At 40.0% G+C, this 25,764-nt stretch overlaps 1 protein-coding gene across 1 annotated transcript in view; it reads left to right on the forward strand.

Moving 5' to 3' along the window:
* grk4 (G protein-coupled receptor kinase 4) overlaps positions 1–25,764 on the forward strand; it is a 55,530-nt gene that overhangs the window by 21,655 nt on the left and 8,111 nt on the right. Inside the window, exons 2-11 of the mRNA XM_015008904.2 lie at positions 871–966; positions 8,450–8,562; positions 10,129–10,206; positions 11,117–11,217; positions 17,294–17,386; positions 17,804–17,867; positions 17,971–18,111; positions 22,980–23,170; positions 25,204–25,241; positions 25,652–25,741. Coding sequence (XP_014864390.1) covers positions 871–966; positions 8,450–8,562; positions 10,129–10,206; positions 11,117–11,217; positions 17,294–17,386; positions 17,804–17,867; positions 17,971–18,111; positions 22,980–23,170; positions 25,204–25,241; positions 25,652–25,741 — 1,005 coding nt within the window. The remainder of the gene's footprint in view (positions 1–870; positions 967–8,449; positions 8,563–10,128; positions 10,207–11,116; positions 11,218–17,293; positions 17,387–17,803; positions 17,868–17,970; positions 18,112–22,979; positions 23,171–25,203; positions 25,242–25,651; positions 25,742–25,764) is intronic.

Genomic DNA, 25,764 nt, shown 5'->3' on the forward strand with positions numbered 1-25,764 from the left:
TGGGTATTCTGTTTCAGGAAGAAAAGCTGTGCTTCTCAAAATGATTGAAATTATGTGGAAGGAACATTAAATCGAAATATTGAAGCTACACATCAGGCACAAATCGTTGCTTGTTTAAAATACACAGTGACCCTAATCACACCACCAGATTAATTATAAAGTAAATGGGTTCAAACTCCCAGCAAAGTATTGAGAAGCTTGCAGACAGTAAGGACAAAGAGGGTGTGTGTATGTTTTAGTGAAGGTAAATAATTGGCTTCAACTGTAGACGCACGCACACACACACACACACACGCACACACGCACTGCATCTGCTGTTGCTGTTGCGGGCAATCAGGCCGTACGTAAAGCTTTCCAGACTTTCTGAGAACAATGCTCAGCACCTCTGTGTGTGTGAGATGGAGGTAATCTGTGAATGACGATTTAGTTTTGGCTAATGTTTGACTGGGATCCACTTGGTGTGTGTGTGTGTGTGTGTGTGTGTGTGTGTGTGTGTGTGTGTGTGTGTGTGTGTGTGTGTGAGAGCGAGAGACTCGTGATGTTTGAAGCTGTCAACGTTCTTCATCACATGCTCCGTCATATTGCACAGAGGCGACTGGTGAGATGAAGCAGCTGTCCCTGTTTCTGGTCACACCAAGGTCAGCGTGCTTGAAGACATGCATGCAAAAGCAAACATAAACATTCACAACACACGCACACACACACACACACACACACACACACACACACACACACACACACACACACACACACACACACACAGAGACACTTGGTTTTCATTGCTCCTGTGCTGAAAATGCTACTTATTGGATGCTCCGACTATCTGACATTAATCTCTCCTCCTTTTTTTTTTTTTTGTCTGTCTTCCAGGTGGAGGAGGCAAGAGGAATGGCCGCAGTAAGAAATGGAAGGAGATGCTTAAACTCCCGCACATCAGCCAATGCGAGGAGCTTCGACGAACTATCGGTATGAGCGGCGAGCGCCCGTGGTGTCGTTGGGTTGTCGGGGTGTGTCTGACTTCGGGGAGAAGTTCATGTTGGACTTCCTTCCTGTTTCTCTTCGTCTCCACCCATGGTAACGGGCGGAGTGGTGGGGGGCAGGAAACTGGGCGTGTGCGAGTGTGAACGTCTGGGGTGGGAGACTATCGGTGTCGAGATGACTTCTCACACGTTAAATCAGAACATGCGGCCCGCTTCCTACCTTTAACACCACAGGTGAATTTGTGGTGCGACTGGCCCCGTTGGATTAGATTGCAGTGCAACCATCGTGGTGGTTCTGTGGATGCCACACCGCACCAGAGAGTGTGTGTGTGTGTAGTTGTGCGTCACAGCTCTCGCTGCCAAAGATTGCAGGGCTACCCTCCCCCACATGCTCTCATGCCCTCCCTCTTCTCTATCTCCATGCGTACCTCCACCACTATCTGCATCTCTCTCTTTCTCTCTCTCCTTCAATCTTTTAGCCACTTCAGAGAGGGGCTTAAGAGGAGAGTCGTGGACGGAGAGACCATTTACAGCAACAGGAGAGATCTTTTGAGGACAGGATGGATAAGAGCAGGCCCGGGTGAAAGGGATGTAGGTGTATATACACTCCCTTTGGTGATATCTTACTCAGCACTGATTGTGCTTCTTGTCAGCTTGTTCACACAACCCTCACAAAATAACTCGCACAACCCTCTGAATCCGTCAGTTCTCAAGACACCTTAAAGGCAGAATATGTTCTCGTTCCCATTAGAACTAGAACTTTGCAATCCAGATTTGGACTGGAGGTGTGAGCGTGCGCTTCCCAGCTGTAGGAGTTTACATATGTCAGCAATTCATGCACGTTGTTGTGTAATTTCCCTATCGCGCGGAGCACGAGATCAAAACATTCTCCCTTGTGTAATCTAGCTGGTAGACGTGTAGCATTGTGCAAGGATACAGTAAAGCGACTGATAGAAGTGTCTTTGTTGTGTCTTGATAATGTCAGGCGTTTGACCTTAACCTTGACAAGCGACTGGTAGTTTTGGTAAACCCAGATTCCACTATACGTGCTGCTGCCTCTTTGTCTGCCCGCCTCAGACCTCTGTGCTTCGTTATCTCCATCCATCCAGCTTTTTTTTTTTTCTGCCGTTCAGTTTTATACAGTAGATATATTTGTGCTGCCAACCAATTAAAATGCCAGCAATTGTTCTTCCTTTAGAAAACGGGTAACTTAGTCTCCCAGTACTCACTGATGCTGGGGAAACTTACTTCGCTGAACATGCATACAGGTAGTTGTGGAGGTGTTCGGGGCCCACCTGACAGATATGATAAATGTTATTTTCTGGTTCCTAGAGCGCCCCTTTCTTTACTGCTGCCCTGGGCAGCTGCCCATACGGGCCATATGAAAAGCCACATTAGGCCTGCCACAATAAATCAATTGCGTGATAAATTAAAACTGAAAGCTCAATAATTTCCTTTTACAGGATGTATCGTTTTTCTCTTTTCTTGCTCTCTTTCTACCAAAACTTCAGTTTGGTATATTGGCCTGAACTAGCTCCTTTTTTTTGTTTTTGTATACAGAAACGTCATAATTAATTTTTATTCCTTGTCTCCTTTGTTTTGTTTACTTATTTATTTTGGATATTTAAAATGTCTTCCAGTTCCACTGTTAAATATTCATTAAAATTGAGAGTGTATTGATCTTTGAGATTACTTACTTGCATTATTGTGCCATTGCCATTATAGCATTTGAAAATGGTCTCAAAAAGAACAGTATCATTGTTGATCGCAATAACTTCTGGGACAACTTATTGTCAAGCATTTTTTGTTTTTGATCGTGACAAGCCCACATCCTTCTTCTAATTTACATTCCAGATGGTTGGTGCAATGTTGAGAAACCAGTTTTAGAAGTTTCTCTTGCATAGCAGTTCAGAGACGTGGTCGTTGCTTGGCTCAGTATGGCGCCTTGCACAAAGTGTTCGCAGGCTTTGATCTTTTTCCGCATTCTGTCACGTTGCAACTACACGCTTTAATTTGTCTGAGATCTTATGTGATGCACCAGCACAAAAAGTTAGTGCTTTTTTTTTTTTTTTTTTTTTTTTTTATATGAAAAAGTGCAGCATGCTTTTGGTGTACATCTGTCAGCTTTGCACATCTAGACGCTTGGATTTCTGACACTCTCCCTTACAGAATAGCTCAATGTATGTCAGTCATCTTCAATTCACATTCTTTAAGTCTTGCCACAGTTTGTCGATTGATCTCAACTTTTACTGGTCAATTTTAGCATGCTAATTTGCATTGATCTGAAGTATTTCACTGTAACTCTGGCTTTTGGTTTAGGCTCGTCCTGGCTGGTTTTAGGGTTGTTAATTGGCCACTCTCCACTCTTTAATGACGGCCAGATTTCTGGACTTGATAAGTATTAGCTGTGCTGTTGACAAGTTTTCCTGCCTGAGCTGTGGGTTTCTGCTGCTCCTCCAGAGTCACAGTGGGCCTCTCGGCTGCTTCTCTGATTATACTGACCTTGTCTCATGCAGCTTATGTGAACGGCCATATCTTGGCTTGCAGCTGTCCCATACTCTCCTTTTCCAGGTGATGGACAGAGCGGTGCTCAGTGAGACCGCACTGTCTCACTGAGCTATACATCCAAGGCTTCGGATGTATAGCTTTAAAGCCTAGTCCTGCTGTAAATGTAAATCCCTGACCTGTCTGTCGTTCTCCTTGGCCACCACAATGCCGTACGTTCACTAATGTTATCTAACAAACCTCGAAGGCCGTCAGAGAACAGCTGGCGCTTTGCTGAGAAAAAATACACAGTAGTGTTATCTAAATTGATGACATTGGGTCTTATCAGAATAAAGGGAGCTACAATGCACACTTGCCAGATTTTTTTGTAAAAAAGAAAAAAAAAAAAGAAACGACGTATAATTTTCCATCTACTTCTCAAAGTAGATGGAAAACTTGCTACTTTGCATTGGTTTATAACAGACTCAATAAAACGCACTGTGATTGTAAAAAGTTGGGGGGTCTGAACACTGTAGCATGTTGCTATAGATGCTCAAAGAACTGTGCGTGCTTGACTGCCATTCATCATCTGACTAACCCACTTCATTTTGAACTAAACTGGAGTTTTAATTAAGTTGAAATTGCCGCTTAACTCGGTGGTAAAGACAAATTACTCAGCCTTGCCTGTGATTGCCCAACCATATAATGCTTCCTTCTCATTTTCCTGTGTGACTCTTTCAGCTTAGTCAGGACTTGGGAGAAGTCTCTATTACACACAGAGATTTTTATTTTTATCTTTTGAGAAAATTGACAGTAGAGTTAAAATTCAACTGGCTAAATGAAAACGAGACAGAAGCCGAGGTTTTTCTTAAGGTCTTGGATCACATAATGATAATATTCACATATGACACAGTCCCTTGCAGAATGATTCATTTTGATTGAGTGTTTGCTCGGTTTGTCACATTACAACCAAGAATATAAATACATTTGATTGTAATTGTTATGTGACAGATAAACATAAAGGAACAGATAAATGTCCACTCCAGTCTAAAATCTTTTTGTAGCTTCTAGCCATTTTAGTGATTACATGCAAGTATTAGGTCAAGTATTTATCCAGCCATATTTTCAGCTGATGTTTCTCATCCAACATCCACATTTTCTGTGTCAATCCCAACATGTGTCAGTAGGTGGCTTTTAGAGAAATGACTTGTTTGTAGAAGAAGTTATGAAAACATGCATACTAAAATCATTTGTATATCCTCCAGTGTAATTGTAGCCAGGCTCCAGTTCTCTGTCTACTGCTAAATGGGGGGAAAACAAAACAAAACAAAAAAAAAACATTAGAAACTTGTAATGGTTGTGCAAGAATCATCATAGTTAAGACAATGGTGGAAGAAAGCGCACATGATGTAGAGGCTGAGAAGTAAATATTTTCTGATTAGAAATAAATGCTGGTTTAATACTTTTAAACAGAGTAAGCTTTCACTGTTTAGATCTGAATGGATTACCAAAGTTAGCTATATTTGCTAAATGTTTGAGTAATATAAAAGTATTTTGAAGATAAAATCTTTAAAGACGTATTTCAATTCAGATGTGGCATACATTTAATTAGTATTTGTAGCTACTGAATACTAACACTAAATACTTCTTATTCCTCAGATTGGATTTAATTTTTCTGTGTTCAATCCACTCTGTAACTAATCTGTGTGATTTTGGGTCATTGTCTATTTAATGACCCACTTGTGTCCAAGCTTTAATTTTCTGACTGATGTTTAAAGTTGTTACTTCAATATTTCCACATAATGTTTTTTCTCATGATTTTATCTATTTGATAAAATTTTTCAGTCCCCGCTTGATGTAAAAACACTGCATCATCATGATGCCGTCACCTCTGTACGTTAGCTGGAATGGTGCAAACTTCCTAATTTATCCTCCTCATGTTACAGCGGCCATTACGGTCACAAATACTCCAGTTTTGGTTTCCTTTAGACCTTAATCTGTCTCTGAAGATTTAAGTTCTTTGTCTCTGAGTTTATATGGAAACTAAAACGTGGATTTTTACTTGATCCTGTCCCTGGATTAACATGTTCTTTTTGTTTGTTTTGTTTCTTTTTTAAATCTCCGAGTGGCATTTCAGCTCTTGTTTCTTTGTGGACATTGATACCATCCCACCCTCTTTGGCCAGCATCTTATGATCTTTTGCTTTTGCTCTGGGGTTGATGCCCACCTGAACACTGAATTCATCAACTTCCCAAACGACAGTTCCCTCCCCATAAGTGCAATAAACTGACTGCTGAAACTTTTCTTGCGAGTGCTCTGAGCAGAGCGCTGCAGTTTGCTCTTCGAAAGGCCCAACAAATGAATATCTGAATGGTAAATATTTGGTTTCCAGCTGTCACCGCTTTCAGGCCCAGTACGGTCAACAAGTATAAACCTTTGTGATTAAAGCGGTCTTTGTTTTGGGTAAACAGTTACCTCTCCAAGTTTTTCCCCTTCTTGTTCTTTCTAACCATTTAACTGTAGTAGTGAGTGATTTTTTTCTTTTTTCAACAGTAATTTGCTCCAGTCTGCAGCATGTCGGTGCAACCAGTAAGGAGATCTGCTGCGCATCTGAGAATCGGTGCACATTAGGTTGGATGCTGAGTGAAGCCAGGATGAGGAGAAAATATTTCTGAACACAAAAACACAGACGCCGTCTTTTCACAACCACAAATCTTTTCTCATTTTGTACATAGTTTCCCAGCAAACAGTCTGACCATTAGCGGGTTTCTCATGCCGCTTATCTATTAGATGATCAATTATAAATGTCATACATAATATTTTTTTTCACATGCGCACCTAGAGGAAGTGCTGTTTTGTTTAAACATATGGCCCCGATTTTTATTATCGTTCAGATTCCCTCTAATACTCTGAGAGGGAATTGCTCATTTTACGCAGAACTGCACAAGCCTCCAAAGGATTGTGGTGAAGGATCAAAAGTGAGCATAAAGTGTTCGTGGATTTAAAGATGTGTTGGCGAGAACTTTAGCGATCGGATTTAAAATGTTGTGCCCGTCTTGCTTACAGGGAAGTAATAAAAATCTCAAATGGTCTTTTTTTTTTTTTTTTTATTCAGTCGTTTGAGAATATTGGATTTGCCACAGTGATGAGGTCTAAAGTGGCTCTGTGAGCTACAAAGAAGAGGACATGATGCTTTTAAAATAAAAAACAACTACTGTAAAGATTTGGTGTTTTTTTTTTTTAATTTCATTTTTTTTAAATTATTTGTTGCAACTGTCTTTCTTCCTCCCCTTGTTTCTACAAATACACACATTTGTGTTTTTGTGTTTGCTTTGTGTGTGTCTCTGTGTGAGTGTGGATCTGTCCTGACTGTCAGCCAATGCTAGAGATCGACCCGAGTCTTCTTCCTCCTTTGGTAAAAGAGGAAATATGAGTCAAATGGACACAATTGGTTCTAATAAGATGTGACCAGCTGCACAGGAAAAAACAGACTGACATGCCAACAGAAAACATCAATACAATCGGTCTGATTTGTTTCTAAGGCATGTTGGGAAAAAAAACAACTAATTTGCATGTCTTTCTTTTTCTGTAGGCCTCTTCCAGGGCTGCAGGTGCATAAAGGGCATGCAGACAGCTTCTGCAAATATTAGATCAAAAATGAGACGTCATAAAGTTCATAAACAAATGAATTAAGAACAGATTATACACTACACTATCGTAATAATATATCCACTACATAACGCTACAGTAGATGATTCCAACTTCCTAGTATGTCTCATAGTGATATTTGAGTTATATTCTCCCGTCATGACGATACAAGTTTATACTGTCCTCAAACAAACTGCTGTAAATAAGTTTCCACATACATTTAATTTTTTTTAAATAAAAATTTAAAAATTCAAATGGGTAATATATTTTGAGACATGGTAAAAGTTATGCATCCATCATGTGGTTTGATAATTCATACAAAATGCTCCATGCTTGTGTCTTATTCCCGAGGGATTGTAGGTTGGAGCAGGAGATTGATGACAGATTGGCTGCAGCAATGTGGGAGGTGCAGCAGCCATTAGTGGTGGTGGGGGAATAAAAACCCTAAGCAAAGACGGAAAGGCTCTCGTTCAGTTTTTTTTTTTTTTTTTGTCGTTCACCTATTTCTGTGAGATGTGAATCATGAGTGAAACAAGGCTACAAGCAGCTGAAATGAGCTCAGCCTTATAGAGACGGAGTGAGGAGTACCAGAGCAGAGCTGCTGTTCCTCAAATTAAAAAGGAGCCGGTCCAGATGGTTTGGTCATCCGATCGGGATGCTTCCCGGCCGTCTTCCTTGGAGGTTTCTCCTGCTCTACAGGAGGTCACAGCGAACACTCATCACCTGCAGGAGAGACCATCACTTCCCACCTGGGAATGTCTTGAGATCAGAATTCGTTCTGCGCTCCTAAAAGAGATCAATCGAGATGAATGCGATAAAGTTTTGGTGTCTGTAAATTGTCCCAGTTGTCAAAAAATATACATTTATGTGGTTGAAACTTTTGATTTTCAAAAGATTTGCAATGCTTTGCCAATGACATAACATTATAATAATCGTTTAATCTTATTGGGAGGTTATTACAAAATGTCCTTATTAAATTTAACAGTCTCTGTTAGATTATTGGTTGCTGGAAGGTCTGAGGCTGAATTTAGAAGTTGGCATTCAAAGAAAAAAAAATAAAATTTCCTTTAGTAAGCTCGGTAAATTGCTGCTCATGCCCACTTTAAGCGATTACATAAAGGTCTGCCTCCTCACAAGACAGATGTGAAGTAAAACATATTTCAAAACTGTGTTACTACGCACGAACGACAAGACGGCAATCCGCCAGCGGTATTGAGGGGAGCAAAAGAAGATGGCTACGCAGCAGAAACGTAGTGATTGTCATTTCCCTCAGAGGTAACCTGAGCCAGGCTGGAGGACAGCCGCTACATTTCATTTCCTTGTGTTTCTCCCTGCAGAGAGGGACTTCACCAGTCTATGTGAGAAGCAGCCCATCGGCCGGCTGCTGTTCCGTCAGTACTGTGACACCCGGCCAGAGCTGAAGCGCTGCATCGACTTCATGGACGCTGTGGTAAGAGCAGAGTTTGGTAGCATGCACTTGCATTTACTCAGTTATTATTTTTACTGTGCTGTACTTTTTTACTTTTTAATATGGAGTTCGGCCTCTCTTTAGTGAAATTTGTGGATACTCTACGCACCGTGAGCAGCTTCACTGAATGAAGAACAAGCTAGTTTTGAGCAGAAATTCACCAGACACAGACAAACACCTTGAGTTTCATAAGTTTCATATTGAAACAAGCAGATGTGGAAAAATGTTTCTATCGCTTGATTTTATTATTTTGTAATTATGCTGTCTGTATAAATTATTTTCATTTTGTTCTTTAAAAAATTCCCACATAACTTTGTTTTGGTCTGTCTGACGTAAATTTTTACCAAATACTTTGACGATTACCCGTCGCGGTCTTTGACGATCCCACAGCTGTCCCAGATGCTCTCTTGCTTGTCGTGTTTCTCCCCTCACATCGTCCATCTGTCAGCTGGGTCTCGGCCTACATCGGGCCGTGCAGAACGAGAAATGGGAGCGGTAAACCGGCGCTCTGCCTGCATGGGTGGGTGATTAGTGACTTTGGTTGTTAAAGAGCAGACCCCTCCTCTTCCTCTCTGCACTCCTCCATGAGGTCAGTCCCACGTCAGAGGCAGTTCCCCTGGGTGAGCAAGCAAACACAGGCCCGAGCTTGTGTCTAGGCCCCTGGTGGTATGCAAGAAAGGAAACACAGGGGTGAGGGGGGTCGTGCCTGTTTAATGAGGACCTATGTTAGGGGTTTTCACGGTGTGCAGGCACACTGCAAAAACACAAAAAAATCTCACCAAATGTATTTGGCCTAGTTTTGAATGCAAATATTGTGAAATGAGACGAAACTAACTCGTAGCTTTTCAGCAAGAAACGGTATGATACGAAATGGAAAAGGTACTAGTGCCAGATTTTTTTTCACTTATAGAAAAAAAATGTCTTGTTCCATTGGCAGACTAGTACTTTTCATTAATATTAAGGAATTACTGGCTGTAACCGAGCTCTTATGTGTTGCTGAACAATTTGTTTTGTCTCATTTCAAGTGTCGTATCGTTACACTAGAAACTAGACCAAAAATACTTGGTAAGACTTTTCATTGCAAGCACTAAACATGCACCTATTTGAATAAATCTCTAGGGTTATGTGTGTTCTGACGTTTCCCCTCCGGAGTGTCACGTTGTTGCTGTGATGCATATTTGCAGCGCTCGGTCCTCTTCCTCTCTGCAGAGCTTGTTTTCAAACAAAACAGGCGGCTGGAGGTGGTCAAACTCCCAGACCGTTTCCCCACGTACGGCCATATTTGACCAGAGGCACAGCCCGTCATCCTGTCGGGCAACAATTGTAATGAATGAAGCGGGAAGATGAATAAAGTTGTCGTTTCGCAGAGTTCCTTTCATTACTTTCTGCTTTTCTCTTCTTAAACCGTTATTTATTTTTTTCTGGATTCAGGGCCTCCCATTCTGCCCGTCTCTCTCTCTCCCCTTATTTGGAGAAGTATTAAAGATGGCTGAACGAGCGTGGCTTAGCATGGCGTCGCTGCTCACGTGTCTGTTTCTCCTCCGACAGGCCATGTACCAGCTAGCTCCCGACGAGAAGAGGAGGGACTGTGGACTGAATGTATTAGACACATACTTTAATAACGGGGTAAGACGCATGAACATGTTTACTTTGATTCAGAACCAGTTGATGCAGTTTTACATCTTAAACTTCCAGTGAGGCATTGTAAGAGTCAGTGTTAAGTAATTTATATCTGAAAATGCAGGTTTGCCCTGATGGCTTCACGTCGTACAGATGCAAAACATTTTCTTCCCCCCATTTGTGAGGATCAGCAGATGATGAAATTACTGCGCTATGAGAAACACAACTTTGTGTTCTTGCAATTGCCATTGCCGTGATTTCCACCAAAACTAAGGTTTCCAGTAATGTGTTTGGTCACTCTGATGGATTTCACTGTCCTTTATGACTACAGCTAATTTCAGATCACTTAGGAGAGAGTGCTAGGGATGATTTACTGTAATCCATATCCAAAGTGAACTTTGGTGGGACTAAATAATCTTTGTCATTCTCTGTTGTTCAAATTATGCCCACAATCTAGAAAACAATGATGTTTGATTTCAGTATTTCCCTGATCTGTATTATAGAGTGAAAAAGAAAAACAGACGATGAAAATTTTTTTTTATTTATATTTATATAGTCCTTCATTCATTCTTTTTGACCTTCCTTCTTTCTTTACTTCCTCACTTCCTTCTTCTGCTCTTTTGTTTTCCTTCTTTACTCTCTGTATTTTACCCTTTCTTTTTGTCTTTCACTTTCTCTTTCTGACTTTCTGTCTTTCTTTCTCTTTCTCCCCTCCGTGTGCACCTCTGTTCTGTCCACAGAGGTTCAACTTGTATTTTATTTTAAACATGACTGAAAACTTTGATAATTTTAGAGTGGAAAATTTTTATATATCATCAATACATTACCGGTGTAAAGTACTTTAAAACCCACTTTATTTTCGAGTGAATCCCTCCCACTCCCCTGTCTCATCTTGTGTTTCTTTGTCTCCTTCCAGTCGGCGGCCCATCTACCCGACATTCCCCAGGACGTTATCGCTCGGTGCCGAGAGAGGCTGGAGCAGAGTCCATGCAAGGAGCTCTTCAACGACTGCACCAAGTAAGTCTTGAAACTCAGCCCTCGTCCTCCAGCTGCGATCGGACTCGCGCGCAGCAACAAAACGTGTGTAGATCGCTCGCGACTTACCTCTGCCATCGATTGTTGCCGTCAGCATACGGAGCCAGCGGCTCCACTGGGGACGGTTCGTGTTCTCGCGGCACCGTCTCGTCTTTGGTAATGGCGGGACAGCTGACACCTGGGGTTATGTAACACTCGTAAACACGCACGCACAAACGCAGCGCTGGGCAGGGAAAGCATCCGGACGGCTGGCATGGAAACAACAGCCACCTCAGTCTTCCTCGTACGCGCAGGTTGACAAACACGCACGCCGGTGCAGGTGTTTGTGCTTCCTCCGCTGAGAGCCAGAGGAAGCAAACAGACTGGCTCTTTTTTTACTGCACACACACACACACACACACACACACACACACACACACACACACACACACACACACACACACACACACACACACACACTATTACTTGTATACTGCCGTCTAACTTTGTTTTACCTCAATAAGTGCTGCTGAAAATCCATGACCTTCATGGTACGTTGCATCATGTACGTGGTGGTGATACATGATGTCTAGGTCATCAGTAATTCATATATCGTTTTGTTCTCTGATAAATGCAGTTAAAGCTGAAAAATGAGAACAATTAAGTTACAGGTGATGTATGTTCCAGGTGTATCACTGGTTTGCTTGAATAAATTAGCAGAAATTTGGCACACGAACTGGTGGGCTTGATATGATCATATAACCTTTGAAAAAAATCTCCCTTTTGCATCAGCTGGCGCCTAACGGCAAGTTATTTTACAAAACTGTTGTCAAGTGCCTAAAATATTTTCCAGAATGGCCGTATTTAGGAAGTATTCATACATTTTGCCCTTTGTCATATTAGAGATGCACATTTATTTGGGATTTTGTGTGATAGACCAACATGAGGTAGCAGATAATTATATGTTTTAAGGAAATCTGAAGTCTTTACACTTTTCTTAAGCACTTTTCTATCTGATGTTTTACATCAGATAGAAAAAAAGGAGACGACTCAAAGCAAACAAAAAAGAATCATGGCTAAGCCGGATAAACGGGCCTCTCAGGTTTTCTTCCAGGACTGCCCTATATTTGGTACCGTCCAGCTTCCATATCCCTGCTGAAGAAAAGCATCCCCACAGCATGATGCAGCCACCACTACAGTGGTAATTTTCACTCCCTGACAGCTTTTAGTCACACTGACCGTAAAGTCAGGAATTCCTTCTAAACTGTTCCATAAAGGAAAGATTTCTATGAATTCTTTCAGGCGATGGGATTAGGATTGAACTACACGCAGGTGGACTCGATTTACTAAGATGTGAATTCTGAAGGATTTTGGTTTACAAAATAAAACATGAAGCATAAATCCATTTTCTTCTACATCAGTAATTCGGTTTTTCTCATATAGGTTGCTATTTCTTAAGCATTCAGTAGATTGATTTCAGCTCCCAGTATGACAGAATAATATCATGGCACCTAAAATGGACCTTTTGTATCATATTTTTTTGGTATTGTAGCAATATTGTAAACATTTTTTTTAGTTGTGAATATAACAGTCATGTTTAGACCTGTAAATGACAAAAAAATAAAAAATAAAAATTATTGTCTGGGACAAGTATAAATTGTCCCACATGGCATAATAATACAAGAACACATTCTCAAAGATTAATGAACTTTAAATTCGGATGAACGTTTAACACTGGAACAGGAAGAGATTTTAAATATCCAAAATAAACAAACAGAACAACAGAAACAACAAATAAATGAATTATGATGTGTCTACAAGCAATATTTTCCTTTAAAAAATGGCCAGTTGAAAGCAAAACACCAGACTGAAAAGGTTTAACATCCAATTTTTGGTGGAAAGAGAAACAAATGATAAATCAGGCAAATAGAAGTTATGGAGCTTGTTTGAATTTATCATGCGATTAATTGAGTTATTGTTTATTGCGACAGGCCTCGTCATGTTGTATAATCAGGGCTGATCTTTCCTGCATCCAGAATTGGTACAGGTCCAGTATAAAGAAAAGGGAAGTTAAAATCTCTGCCGAGTCCACACATCCTGGACACAAACTGTTTAGTAACGTCAGTACAGCAGTTTATTTCTTGTTTGCTTTTTTTTGTCATGTCGTATAATGAATGGACAGTCGTGATCAGCTAATCGTGGTGAATAAGTCCTGATTTTACTCTTTCTGGTTGTCCGCTGCTACGGTTTCTAAGCACCGGCTCCAAAGTCAACTGAAGCGCTGCTGATGGATTTATCTTTCTGAATGTCTTTACGGCTGGTTGGAAACGAGGCTCATATAAACCACGCAGGTTGATGAAAATCAGACTGGGAATACCGGGATCCAACTCTGAGCTCTTTCCGTACCATCCGGTGTTTCTGTTGACGATTTAACCGCAGGTGATCTGCTCCAATGTGTGTTTCCGAGACACTTCAGCGTCTCGGTGGTTCTAGTGAGCGAGCGCTCATTAGAGCAGCTAAACTTGTACACCTCAGATATGTTGTTGATATTTTCTCGCCAGCAGACTGTTTTATTTTTTCCAACCTGTTTCCTGGAAACATGCTTTCATGTTTGTGTGAGGATTTAGTGGCTGTATTGTGACTCGAGGGACATTTCCATATTTTACACCCTCTTACGTTGTCCACTTTTGAATGAATCATCTGGCAGGTACAAAAGTCTTGGCTCACCCTACTTTGCTTGCGAGTAGATTTTCTTGTGATCTTTTAAAGTGACTTCAGCAAGGTTTCTCAAACGATCTTCTTTTGTCCAGGACTGGACAGAAAATGAGTGGGGGAAAAAAGAAAATATTAAATTGTGGAAAAAGGCCAATTTAAGAGAAAAGCAGAAAAGTTTGACTCATTAGAAGTGAAGTTTCTGCTTTTCTTAAAGCATGGTTTAAAATTTTTGCACAGACTGGGTGTGGGGTGGACCAGTGACTCACTTTAGATCCTCAGAAAAATGTTTTAAAAGGAATTCAGGAAAAGTGAGGATCAGAGTTGGACAACCACAAGGTTTATTCTTACTGAATAAAATAACAGAACTCGAGAGACGAGAGAAAAAGTTACATTGTTTAACATTTTTCCGATGCATATTTTTGTACTAACCCTAAAAAGAAAGATAAAGTTCAACAAGCTGCATTCAGAAATCTCAGATGAAACTAAAGCTAAACTTTTTGCACTGAATTCCCCACAGTGAAACACGGTGCTGGCAGCATCATGCTTTTGGGATGCCTTTCTTCAGAGTTGATGGGATGGATGGCTCTAAATACAGGACAATGGTGGAAGAAAACCTGTAGAGACGAGGACAAAGGTCCAGTAGGACAACTGACGTCCAACCAGAGACACACTGGATGTGTTTAGTTCAAAGAAGATGTATTTGTGATAATGACCTAGTCAAAGTCCACACCTAAAATGTACTCTTTCCATCTAATTTGTCTGAGTTTATTAATCTCTCTATATAGTAACAACCCAGGAGAACCACAGCTGCAGCTAAGAGGCGTTTCCTCAGCAGACGCACTTCCTCAGATCATCATAAACTTGTAGACCTGAAATGACTGGAGAACATGAACAAAAGATTTCCTCAAGTTTCCATTTCTCCACGATCATTCTGCTTTTAGATTCCCTCTGTGTTTTTAAATGAAGTGCCGTGCCTCAGCTGTAGGAAACGTGACTTCTGGCAGAACATTTGCTTGCTCCTGGATATTCCTGCCTGTGCTGCGGTCCAACATGGTGTTATGTCACACAGTGTCACCCTTCGGTGCAGTTTTTCCCTCATCCTCTCGTTTCTCTTCTCTCTCCGTTTGCGCCACATAGACCATGATCCAGCGCAGCTTGGTCAAAGCGTGGCTCTTTAAACTTTAAACCAGGAAGATTTGAAGAGGAAAGATATTAATCGGTGGGATTGTGTTCCTGAAATCCTGTTGACAGCTTGTATGTATATGACTCTCATACACAGAGTATCTGTGCTGCACAGAGACATAGCATATGTTTCTCTCTGTCTCAGCAGGGGGGCTTTCCTTGTGGAAACTCTGAAGGGTTTTGGCCAAAGCAGCGAGCGCTGACCACAGGCAGCTTTACTTGCCTTGCTTAGTGTTAAAGTATTTTCAAATTATGGTTTGGGAAAAAGATTTTTGAACCCAACATCAGCATCACGTCATCATTTTGGATTTAGAGGTCGGATATTTGCTCTGACTTCAGTTTCTGTCTGTGAGTAGCGAGTTAAAAAAAAGAGAGCGTTTTTCTGTAACTCGCAGGTTTTGTGAACAGAGGAGTGTTACGGCTTTCTGTACCTGCAGAAATTTGCTTGCTGTTGATGAGATGACAGCAGTTGAACAAACCACAGTTGTGGAAGATCTGAAGTTATTTCAAGATTTTAGAAACATCGTGGCAAAAACTTTAAAAGAAATGTAAACGTGTAGCTTCAGTGTAAATTATCTGGATGATTTATCTTATTAAATAATACATCATTTTGCAGAATAAACTGTATTTTGCTGTACTTAAGGTTTTGAGCAGGAAGGTTCTAGATTCAAATCCCACACAGCATTTCTTTGCCGAGACTTCATGTTCCCCAAAGCATACATGGGTTCTCGCCAGGTACTCTGGCTTCCTCCTGCAGTGCCAAAACAAACGTGTGAGGTTAATTTTCTTCCTTACTTAGACATGTGTGCTGATCCGTCCTCTCTCTCTGCTGTTGTAATGGACTGTCCACTTGTCCAAGTCATTTTATTTATCATGGTTAAAGCTTTTTGCATTTATTTTACTTATTTGTTACAAATATTCTGTATTTTACAGCTGATCTTTGGATTGTATTCAGTAACATGTCATAAATAGCATTGCATAGTTTGACAGTACTGAAATATTTCCCATCTCGTGACACTTTTATTTTACTTTATTTCTATTTTTTTTACGTTTTATTTAACTTACTTAGTTCAAATTATTTATTTATTTAGTTCAAATGATTGTGACGTGAGCCTGCCACAATAAGCAACAAGTCAATTAATCACATAATAAATTTAAATGAGCTTAATGATTCCCATTTGCATGATTCTGTTTTTCTCATGTCTCTCTTTCTGGATGTCAAATGGCTTCAGCCTGTAGCATGGCTCTCAGCTGTCCCCATTTTTGAAGGGTGATTGTGTTTACAGAGACTTCAGCAAATGTGTGTGTTTTGTTTCAGTGTGGATGTTTAAAATGTTTTCCAGTTACAGTGTTAAGTGATTATTAGAAATGAAAGTTTATTGGTCTGAGAGACGCTGTACTTGCAATATTATTCCATTACCGTTATATTACCTGAAAAATTATCTCAAAATAACAATATTATCGTTTATCGCAATAACTTCTGAGACAATTAATCGTCCAGTAAAATGTATCGTGACAGAGGAGTTATATTTTTAAAGTGTGCTTTGTCATCCACAACCCAGATTTCTGCTCTAACCTGGCGCTCCCTGTATTCTGAAGCATTATAATGTTTTATCACTTTACAGCCTTGTCTGGACAGCACAGCACAGCTTATTACTTATATATAAAGGGAGTGTTACAGAAGTCAAAGAAAGGAGCCGACGGTCATACTCATCTTCTCAGATTGTCAGTTTTCTGACATTTTCCCAAGAGGCGGTGCTAATTTACATTTTAAGTGTGAAATCCACAAAGCCTTTGATTATTTTTTGTTTTTTTTAAATTTGAGGTCTAGGTTTTTGTTTGTGTTCAAATAACACAACCCACTTCCCCATTTGAGTTCGTAGTTACATTATATTTACTGTTCTGTGTGAAATCATATCTCGACCCAGTTCAAAGGCTGTTTGTATTTTTCACAGTGTTAAAACCTGGTTGTTGATTTTCTTTCTTTTTTTTTTAATCTTTCCACTAAAAGTTGCTGTGAACAGTAACTCAGCCAGCAATGCACAAAATTACAGGGCTGCACAAACGTAAACACATGCTGGGGAGTAGATCGTGATTTAATGTTGGTCTGCAGCCTGGTGAGAAGTTTGTCTTATCAGAATAATCACAACCCCTCTTTCTCTTCCCCCCCCCCCCCCTCCAGAATAGTTCGCGATTATCTGAGCGGAGCTCCATTTTCCTCCTACCAGGAGTCCATGTACTTTTCTCGCTTCCTGCAGTGGAAATGGTTGGAAAGGTGGGTACAGCCGGCAAACGCAAAGCATCCACTGTGATCTTGTTTATGGAGAACATTTAGACTGTACTGCTTTCTCTTGGTCTTGGAAAATGGCTGACACCAGAGCCTATTAGTCATATAAGTAGCAGCAGCAATGTTTGCTCTAATACATAAAGGTGGGGCTGCCAATCAGTCTGTCTCTGCGAGAGGTTAATAATTTATACTTTGCATAATGGTTGGAGGAAAAGAGCAGGATGGAAACAGCAGTCATCAGAGTGGATTAATAATAAATTAGACCATTAATCTGTCTGCTACATCACATGGTGTGTCAGAGTGACATCAGCTGGTATATTAAGCCCTTTTTCTCTCCTTTAACGCTATTCTCTCCCGTTTTTAACATCTTCTTCTTGTTTGTTTTTGTTTTTTTTATCCCTGCAGGCAACCTGTAACCAAAAATACCTTCAGACATTACAGAGTACTAGGAAAAGGTGGATTTGGCGAGGTAAGATCAGGTGGATTGTTGTGTAACTGTGTAATATTTAATATTTAAATAGAAAGACCAAGTTGTTCAGATTCACATGAACCCCTTTTGCTCGCTTTCTCAGGTTTGTGCCTGCCAAGTACGTGCCACCGGTAAGATGTACGCCTGTAAAAAGCTGGAAAAGAAACGGGTGAAGAAGAGAAAAGGTGAAGCAATGGCACTAAACGAAAAACGCATATTAGAAAAAGTTAACAGTAGTTTTGTAGTAAGTACGACTTTTTTTCTTATTCAACCTTTCCCTGAATTGCATCTGTGTCGTATGCATGCATGCCTGGCGCTTGCGGCTGCAGGGTTCTGCAAATGAAAGCAAATGACGTGTTTGCAAATCCCTTAATTGTCACCTGCTAAAAGTTAGATGCAGCAAAACTGGAGTTCTGCTTGTTTGGCTTTGAGGAGAGAGATTTATTACAATGAAACCACAAAAATATTGTCTTGCATGATTTCAGGAAAATTTAAACATTCTGACCACTTATGTAGCTCGAACGCATTAAATCAAAGTCATATTCAGTATTTTATGTAGAGGATGCAAACACCTGAAATTTTTGTTTATTTGCAGCATGCTGTCAGCCTCAAATGTTTCAGTATTTCCTTGAAACTGATTGAACATTTATTCTTGCCAACAAATTGTCATGGTTTTATGTTATCGACTGCAAGTCAGACTGCGTTGCAGGTGAACACACACTTAAAACCAAATGCATTCTCAGTGTCTGACATGAAATGAGTCGGTTGGGATTGATAAAATTATTTCTATTTGCTAAATGCCAGAATAATGACTGCATTCTTTAGATTTGTATTTTATTTCCATTTGTTCATCTGTTCAAATATTTCCATAAACAGCATGTCCTGCCGTCATTCCGCCCAGGAAGAGCCCAGAGATAAAGCTGTCTTGGTTTGTATAAACCCCATAAAAACATCCAAACATCTCGGACTAGATTTAGCCAGAATCTTCCCGACAGCATCGTCACCCATCCTGTACCGGTTTTGGGCTGAAAGGCCACTCGGCGAGGAAGAAGCCGTTGCTCCACAAAACAACAAAGAAAGCCAGATTACAGTTTCCAAATGCACACAGGGACAAAGACCTTCAGTTTTTGAGACATGTCCGGTGGTCCGATGAGACTAAAGTAGAACCGTGGGACATTATTCCTCTTGATTGGAAGAATAATGGGGAGGCTTACAAACCAGAGAACATCATTCTAACTGTAAAGTACAGTGTTGGCAGCATCATGATGTGTGGACCGAACGTTTGACAAAATAGATGGCCTCATGATGAAGGCACATTTTCTCAGCTAGGAAGTTGAAGCTTAGGCTTAAAACAGACAGTTATCGTAAGCATACTACCAAATTATTAACAAAGTAGCTTAAGGACAACAGAACTGATGTTTTAGAGAGGCCATCACAAAGCCCTGACCTCAGGCGTTTGGAAAAATTTGGTCAGAGCTTAAGACGTTTGTGTCTGTGAGGGAGAGAGAGGGTTAGACTAAGTTCATAGATTTATCAAATAATGAAGGGATGTGTGCATTCATCTAAATTTGAAATAATAAAACTTCTCTTTCTTTTATTCTGGCTCCTTGTAGATGCAGACATTTAACTGACCTAAAAACATAAAACTTGTATTTTGATTAAATGTCAGACAAAAAGAGAAGTGATGGTCCTCTTCTCGTACAATGTGTGCAAATATTTGGTCTCGGCTGCATACTTTCTGGGGGGAGGAAAAATCAAATGAAGTCCAGTTTCTGAATGCTCTCTTTTCTCTTGCTGTTCATAAGCTCTAGCTAACGCAAAAGTTTTTACCCCTATCAGCTTTTTACTTGTTTCCTTCCCAGTGAAACAATCAAAAAAGAAATGGAAATATCTAGTTTTATATAGTTACCCTGCTGTACGTTGATATCGACTCTCAAGCTCAACTGCACAACCAGGAATGTGTGTTTCTCTTTCCATTTGCTCCAGGCGTTTACACAAACATACATCACTGCAGGAGAAGAAAGTGTACTTTTGCTACGATTTACTTCTGTTAAATAAATCAGTGAATGTTGGAAGTTTGACATATTTAGAAGTCTTTTGAATCTCGGACGAGCTGGATGGACAGACTATTCTGAGAGAATACAGAGCAAAAAAATTTAGTCTAATATTGATCTTTATTGTCCTCCAACTAATAAATTAGCTTGTTCAACCAACAGTGGACATAAAAATCACTGTAAAATAATTCGGATTGCAGGACATGCAGCATCGCTTATCAAAAAGCGATGCTGCATGTCCTGCAGAACTCATGCTCACAATAGCTGGCTATGTGTGTGTGTGTGTATGTGTGTGGTTATTGACTTCATTGCTGTGGATTACATAATGTTGTGTTGTGTTGTGTGGTCTTATGACTCGGACTGCTAGACGGCCTTTTTCAGATTTGTTCTCGATAATGATCACATATGATTTTGGTGTAAAGATTTGCACTTCATTAGGACTGTTACTGGAACAACGATGAGAACTTTGACATCTGCAACAACTTCACTGCCAGACACAAAATCTTACCAAATATTTATGGTCTAGTTTCTTATGCAAATATCTTAGTTTTGTCTTACAAGTAGCTCTCCACTGGCAGATTACTCAACAAGTAGCTTTTTTTCTTCAATATTAATGAATTATTGATTTAAAACAAGCTCCTATTTATTGCTGAAACGTTACTTGTAAATTAGATTTGTCTTATTTCGAGCATACTAAAATATTTGCGCCACAAACTCGACCAAAAACACTTGGTAAGATTTTGTGCTTTCACAATGTTGGAGTCCTTTTCTCACAACAATCTGACAAGAATTGCGATTGAAAAAGGATTCTGATACGGATTTAGATTGCTGCGTGGAAATCATTTTGACCGTGGGAATGCGTACAGGCTGTCGCAGAACGACGGTATTGATGTTTTGCTCGGCAGCGCTGTGCCTCGAAGCCTCTTCGTTCTCTCCACTTGTAGCCAACGGCTGTGTCGAGGTTGTGCAGAGTGTTGGATTAGTCGATTTCTGATGCAGCGTGAGTTATGTTGTGCGCCCTTGATTTGAGTGAGTCATGGTAGAGGCATGCTCATTCTCACACACACACACACACACGCACACACACACACACACACACGCACACAGAGGTTGGAGTGGGCATGTTGCTGAACCTCAGACTTGCAGCTCCAGTCACCTGGGATTGGCACATGTTTTTTTTTTTTTTTTTTAAAACACACGCGTGTGTGTGTTTGTGTGTGTTGGTTCTGGTTGCTGCAGGCAGAACTGATGACTCTTGATGTGCCTCTCTACCTACAAGAGCAGTACAGTTGCCTGGAAACGCTGACCAAACAGCAGCAGCGAGGAGAAGAGTCAAGTGCTCTCTGCAAGTCCTCGTTCCTCTCTCTCAGTATTGTTCTTTACCTTTTTGTGATTGGTGCATACTGTTAGTTAATGCATACCATTAGCCTGCTGCGTGTTTTACACAATGAGCCGCCCGTGTGCTTTCAGTGTGGGAGGATACATGGGAATTTGAGCCACAGGGGTGATCCTGCTCTGATGTGTGTAGCAGGGGAAGTGAGGTAGCGCTACCGCACTGTGCTGCAGTTTGTTTCCCATCTTTTTGATTTGCGCTTATCCCTATCAGTGTTGATGCAAGCACAAAATAGAAGTAGCAGTAGTAAGAGTTTTGCTTGGATTTAATCGGTAAAACTATTTTTTATGCTTGTGCATTTCAAAGGTGGTTCAGTAAGTACTGCAGGTATAGATTTTATATATATATATATATATATATATATATATATATATATATATATATATATATATATATATATATATATATATATATATATATATATATATATGCGCGCGCAATTTGGTTAATTTTTATTATTTAAAGCAATTGTATTTTAAGGCTGCAAAGTAGAGTAATTGATACCATTGTTGCCTTGTGTTTGAACCCCTGCAAGGCCAAATAGGTGTAGATGATGAATGGATGAATTTTCTTCATTTTGTCTAGTTTTAATTCTTCTTTTTTTTTTTTTTATTCAAATCCTTATCAGAATCCTTTAGTCTAAATTGGAAAATGCGAATGGAATAAAAACGACAATTGGCGGTGAAAAATCAAAATCAGATTAGATTGTCTCAGTTTTGTTTTTGGGGCATTTAATGTTTTTATAGTGAAATTACACTACATCCTTGAGGTGGGCTTTTATTGTATCGCTTATTATTTATCATTAAAAATTTCTTATCACAGTAAGTATTTTTGATTTATTGTTGCCTTGATACATTTCTATTAATCACATCAAATACAAAACAAAACTCAGTATTGTCAGAAATTATGTTTTTACTATTTGTTCCACAAGAGCATCAATAAATGTCAGTAAATTTATAAATTTAAATTAAGTTACTGTGTCCAGTTTTAGTAAATCAATTTTTTTTAAGTTTCCTTTTTCAAATGGGTATGTTTCTCAAAAAGTAGTATTTGTGTTTGTGGTTTTATGAACGCCGAGCCATGCAGTCACAGCCGTACAGTTGCCTAAAAGAGAAGCGATTATTTATTTTTATTGTTGCCACAATTGTACCATAAAATAACACAATAAAATTCTATATGCTGGATGTTTGTTGCTCACTTGGCCCATAGGAACGTTTTCCTTCCCTCCTTGTATTTTCTCTCTCTACACGCTCCATAGCAGATGGGATCCCTCCTGATGGCAGCAACATTTTACACAACTGCACATGCACACACTGTACCCTGTGTGTCACTGACCCACAGCAGGGAAGTGAGGAGAAGGGGGGAGGCTTGTGGGAAAGACGGAAAAAGGAGAGTGATTGATGATGGAGCGAGAGCAGCAAGATGGATTTTCCATCTCTGGGATACATCTTTTTTGGGTTTCACGTTGTGTACGTTCCTGACAATCCATTTGGGATAATTGATGAATATTTGGGGAGCATTACACAACTCTGATATTAGAGTTGTGCCTCATCCTCTCATTTCTCTCTCTTTATCCAACTTCTCCCACCCGGTCTCTGATCCAGGTTCATTACCGCTTCTGTAAATTTATCTCTTTGTTTTGTTTTTTTTCCCTCCCTCCTCCAGGTTAGTCTAGCTTATGCCTATGAGACCAAGGACGCGCTGTGCCTGGTCTTGACCTTAATGAATGGTGGCGACTTAAAGTTCCACATCTACAACATGGGAAACTCTGGCTTTGACGAGCAAAGGGCCCTTTTCTACGCTGCTGAGATCTGCTGTGGCCTTGAGGATCTGCACCGCGAGAGGATAGTCTACAGGTGACGCTTTACTTGCTGGAGGTTTTCAGGGATATTCTGAGGATGCAATCTGTTGTCCCAGAGAAAATGTTTCTGAAGGACAATTTGATTTACATACAGATTCTTAGAAGGCATAATGCGTCTGTCAAAATCAGTGAGAAATGGGAACATAAACACAGGTGCTCATAGAAGAAAAGGACGCCACTAAATCTCCAGGCCTCAAGCAGCTATAACCGCAAAAACATGTTCATTGATCTCTGCGTGTGTCAGAGGAAACAGCTGTCTCTGTGGTTTCAGTTCGCACTGCTTCAGTTCAGGCTTGAGTCACTGATTTGAGGTCAGTTTCAGATCTCTGGTTTTGACCTACTGATTGCATCGGATGATTCTGATTCATTTGTAGGAGCCGCAACAAGCATCGTTGAAAATGTCTTTCCATTTTTTCTGCCGTGAGCTACGTTTATTATGTTTGGTGGGAGCTTAGGCGAAGTCGTGCTGCTGTGTAAGAGAGCAGTCGAGTTTTATAAATTCAAAACGGGACAAACTGAGGTGGAGTTGACAGTTTAAGCAAAAGATTTGCAACCTTTACAATCCTAAGAGCTACATTTGGCCTCAGTCCAGCTAAATAAACATCAGAGCCACAAATGTTACATGACTTTACATTAAAGAAAAAGACAGCTTATACTTTTTTGGTCAATTTTACTTCAGGAAATTTAATGTCATTTTCATAGAACCACATTTTCTATCTGTTTTAGATTCTAAAATACAGAAAACCATAAAACATTTGCAAAAAAAAAAAAAAAAAGAATTAGAAGATGGGTACAGTTTTTTATTTGGGATGTTGAAATTCATGAAAAATTGAGAAAAGAGCTTATAGTTTCAAACATGACAACAACAAAAAATGTAGTAGTAGTGTCATTCTGTCATGGAAAAAAAATCTAACTGGTAAAACCATTATTTGGTACTAAATGTACATTTAAAACCTTAGTTGATTCATTTTAAGCCAGTTATTAAGAGCCATTGTGGAAGGTTTAAAGAGCTGCAGGTTGCAGACCCGCAGTTTAAACTGCCGATAGACATTAGCAGTTAGCATGGTTGACAGTGTTAGCGTTGATATAAAAATCATGGTTCCTTCCTGGAGAACGCCAACTCTCACCTTAACACTCTCTTAAAGGTTTCCCACATTTCCAAATCCAGCAGGAGCCAGCATTAATACCAGTTTAACCAAACCGGCACAAAAAGAGCTTAAAGTTGACGTCCTGTATCAGACGGCTCCATTTTGTCCCTGAAGCGGTCGAAACGGACAACAGGTCCAGCGAGACTTCAACAGGTGCCGACTGGTCCGACCAGTCGGCACCTGTTGAAGTCTCGCTGGACCTGTTGGAACAACCTGGTTAAACAGCTGACATGGCTCTGTTAAAATACAGCTAAAATTAATGAGCCGTTGTCCCTCAGTACCGACTACAACGCCACAGAGTGTTAAGAGTTAGCAAGACCATGTAGCACTAAAGTTTGGTGCATTCATTGAATAGAAAAATATAGGATTTTTGAGTTACTGACCAGCAGGTAAAGCAGAAAAAAATCGTCCAATTCTAATCAACCTCCAGTTTCTTAGTGTACCTCTGAAAACACGGTTGTGAAATTGAATTATTTTCTGCTCAGCCCAGTCAGGCTGAACATTGGTGTAATTTATTTGTCTTTTTCTAAAGATCTAACTATTATATGTTAGGCTGGATTATATATAAAGTCTTATTCTTGTTTTTTTAATATTGGCATGTTGGATTGAAAGAAGGCTTAAGGAAAGTTGTGAGAATATTTCTATTTAACGTGTAAAATAAATGTAATTAAAGAAAAAAAAGTTGAGATCTGACCTTGCATAGCTCTGCATTAAATGTCAAATTTCCCAACATCTTAATTTGCTCCTCTGGTGAAGATCAAAACTGCATTTGAGAGCATTTATTCTTCACTTATGATGTTATACTCTTACTCTTCTAAAATATTGTTTTTGAGACCAGCTCTAATTTCAGAAGCAGCTCATAACTTGTTGTTTGTTGCAGAGACTTGAAGCCTGAAAACATCCTTCTGGATGACCGTGGTATGTCGTCTTTTTTTAGTTTTTACTACATCGATTTTTGGCTCAAAATGTGCTTCTTGTCCTTCATTTTTCATTTCACAAATTTGGTCTACAATGTCCAAATCAAACAAGCTGCACTGTATCGGCCCGTTTTCCTTGGCTGCAGACGCACTGTTTTAAGCTTGCCTTACTCTATCCTTGCACTCCTTCTTGCATTAACATTAATTTGCTCACATCCATCTTGAAGTAAAAGAATACCCACCTTTCTTTCAGACGGTTTTTCCCTGAAATTATTTCATGCTTCGGTGTAACTCAAGCACATCCCGAGCTGTGTGTGCTTCAGCAGATGTTACTTACAGGCGTCTGTTTTTGTTAAATTACTGGTATTCAGAAAATTTCTGGTAAACAATCTGGCTTTTGCTTTTGCTCAGGGCACATTCGGATCTCCGACTTGGGTCTCGCTGTTCAGATCCCTGAAGGGGAGACGATACGAGGGAGAGTGGGCACAGTTGGCTACATGGGTAAGAACTTCAACATGTTGATC

This window comes from Poecilia mexicana, unplaced genomic scaffold (assembly GCF_051168715.1).
Source record: "Poecilia mexicana isolate PSO_F unplaced genomic scaffold, ASM5116871v1 scaffold_1, whole genome shotgun sequence".
In the NCBI taxonomy this organism is placed as follows: domain Eukaryota; kingdom Metazoa; phylum Chordata; class Actinopteri; order Cyprinodontiformes; family Poeciliidae; genus Poecilia; species Poecilia mexicana.